The following is a 2,585-nucleotide window of genomic DNA, read 5'->3' on the forward strand; positions in this document are numbered from 1 at the left end:
AATGCATTTTCAAATTGAATTTTGCTACAAATATCCCACGGCGTCATGATGAAAATGCAATCCTAAGTGTTGTAACTGTTAGTCTAAATGCATTTAGGACAAATAGCATTTAAATGATCATTTTGCTACCATTTCTGCTTGGACATGTTACACATATCAAATAAATTTGTGTTATACATTTTCATTTTCATTTCGCAACTTATAAAGCGTTAAAATTTGCATGCAATTTACATATTAAGACTACTGTTGGAAATGGCAAATGTAAATTATATAATTTAATTTTCATTTTACTTTTGCACCAAACTTTGCACGTATGGGTAATGGAAAATGTAAATTTAAATACAGAAATACAATGCCATTTTGAATATTGCGTTGCCATTTTGAATATTGCATTGCCATTTTGCATATTGCATTTTAAATTGAATTTTGCTACCTATATGCTTCCATACATTTCAGCAGTTGATACCAATACAGTGAAATTTCACAATACTTGATTCCAATTGCAACACCACAGCTATATTAAATATGCTATTGAACAGTGCTTTATTTAATAATAATTGTTTATTTAAAAACATTGCTATTATGTAATAATGTATTCTTATATTTAATATTCTTAATAAATTACATTCAAATTATTATACATTCAAATAAATATTATAAATATAAAGTAAAAAAAATTGACATGTAGTCTTCAAGTATTTCTCAATTAATTCTTAATCAAGTAGAGTAATTATTAATTATTATTTAAGATAACAGTCCATCATAAAGAACACATTTTGTTGATTAAAGTGCCACTATTATGCTATTTGAAATGTTTATAATTTGGTTTTAGGAGTCCCCAAAAATAGGTTTACCATGCATGCAAGGTCAAAAAACACTTTCATTTTCATATAATATACATTTAATTGTACTTTATTTCTCAATGCCTCTCAAACGATTCGTTCGAAGATTCCTCTATCCAAACCTCTCCTTGTGAGGCTACTCTGCTCTGACTGGTCAGATGACCCAGTCTGTTGTGATTGGTCTACTGCATACAGAGCATGTCGGAAAACGAATGCCCATCACCAGTACTGGAATATGGCTCATCAATAATACATCCTATTATAATAATAATAGTGCTCCACTCTGTTCTAAAAAAATAAGAATCAGAGGGGGAAAAGGTTTTTACACTTATTTTAGCGAACCGGACCCACAGCTTGGTAATAAGGACCCAAACAATAATGGTATATTACATTTTCCACACGAACGAGCAACAGCGTTTGAAGTTTTTTTCGCGGGATGTCCATACAGAACATAGGCAGGCATTATGCAAATGTAAGAATTTGTGATGTATGAAATTCGCGGAATGGGATTCGAATTTAAAACAACTAGTTTCAGCGGTTCGGAGCCGACTCTTTCTTTTGAGAGACAATAACTTTATTTATGATGCACTTTCAGCTTTACAACTATGCAGACTGTTTACATTCACATACAGCTACATTACACACATGCATGAAATGTAATTTTCAAAAATCCATGATAGGGGCACTTTAATATTATCAACAAATCAACTTTACATCAGCAATTCTGTTAGGCTTCGAGGTCTAATGAGCAGATCTGATATTTCTTGTCTTGCCTATTTACATTAGGACAGAACTGACTGTCAACTGACGTGTTATAGTGCTACAACATGTGCAGGTGCATCCTGTGAGGTGCAAGCATTCAAACACAGCTGCCGGTCAGCCAGACAGCACTTGGTTTGCATTTTAAACATTTTATTATAAACTTAGTATTGAAGTACTGGTCATTTTGACATCCCTAAAGGTGATTATTTACTTATTGATTTTTAAATATTTTAAAAGTGTCCTTATATGCACTCTGTTATTGTTTTTTTATCCTTTCAGCTTTTGGAGTTTCCCAAATGTAGATGCAGTTCTCAAACATACTCTAGTACACACATCACAAAAAGTACCACACAGGCATATCTATATATGAGAAGGAATCCCACCTGAACTATCCAAGGACTCTTGGAGAATGCCATGATGTCACGCTCCTCCCAGAAGAAGGCGGAGTCAGAGCGCTTGACCATCTCAAACTTGCTGAGCTGCTTCATGGCATACACTTGTTGGGACGCTTTGTGTCGTACCTACATGCACATATGTGCATTAACATCATAAACATCCATATAAATCCTTAATGAAACTACACAAATTCTGCAATATGTTGCTTTATGCAAACAAGTGTTTAACGTATAATCGAAGTCATTCATCTTCACACTGCATGCATAAGCATCACATAATGCTCTACCATAGTTAACTATTTATAAAGACTGACAAGTGTGAAACTAAAAGAATAAGACAATATGTGCCTATCACAAGGACAAAAGCATGCATGCGCTGTGTTGTTGCAGGTAAGTAGGAGCTGGCAGAACATGTGCATACATGCCTCACAGGCATTAACACACACAAACACACACAAACACACACACACACACACACACACACACACACGCACGCACGCAGACAAAAGGCTATGCCTGAAGACAAACAGCAGATAACATGGGTAGATTCTCACATAAACACACAACCACACACCCACTCACCAGC

The 2,585-nt window shown here is 34.5% G+C and overlaps 1 protein-coding gene across 1 annotated transcript in view; it reads right to left on the reverse strand.

Annotated features, from left to right (window-relative positions):
* LOC107696174 (rho-associated protein kinase 2-like) overlaps positions 1-2,585 on the reverse strand; it is a 30,365-nt gene that overhangs the window by 22,983 nt on the left and 4,797 nt on the right. Inside the window, exon 4 of the mRNA XM_016496390.1 lies at positions 1,988-2,125. Coding sequence (XP_016351876.1) covers positions 1,988-2,125 — 138 coding nt within the window. The remainder of the gene's footprint in view (positions 1-1,987; positions 2,126-2,585) is intronic.

This window comes from Sinocyclocheilus anshuiensis, unplaced genomic scaffold (genome assembly GCF_001515605.1).
Source record: "Sinocyclocheilus anshuiensis isolate Anshui unplaced genomic scaffold, SAMN03320099.WGS_v1.1 scaffold306, whole genome shotgun sequence".
NCBI classification, from domain to species: Eukaryota; Metazoa; Chordata; class Actinopteri; order Cypriniformes; family Cyprinidae; genus Sinocyclocheilus; species Sinocyclocheilus anshuiensis.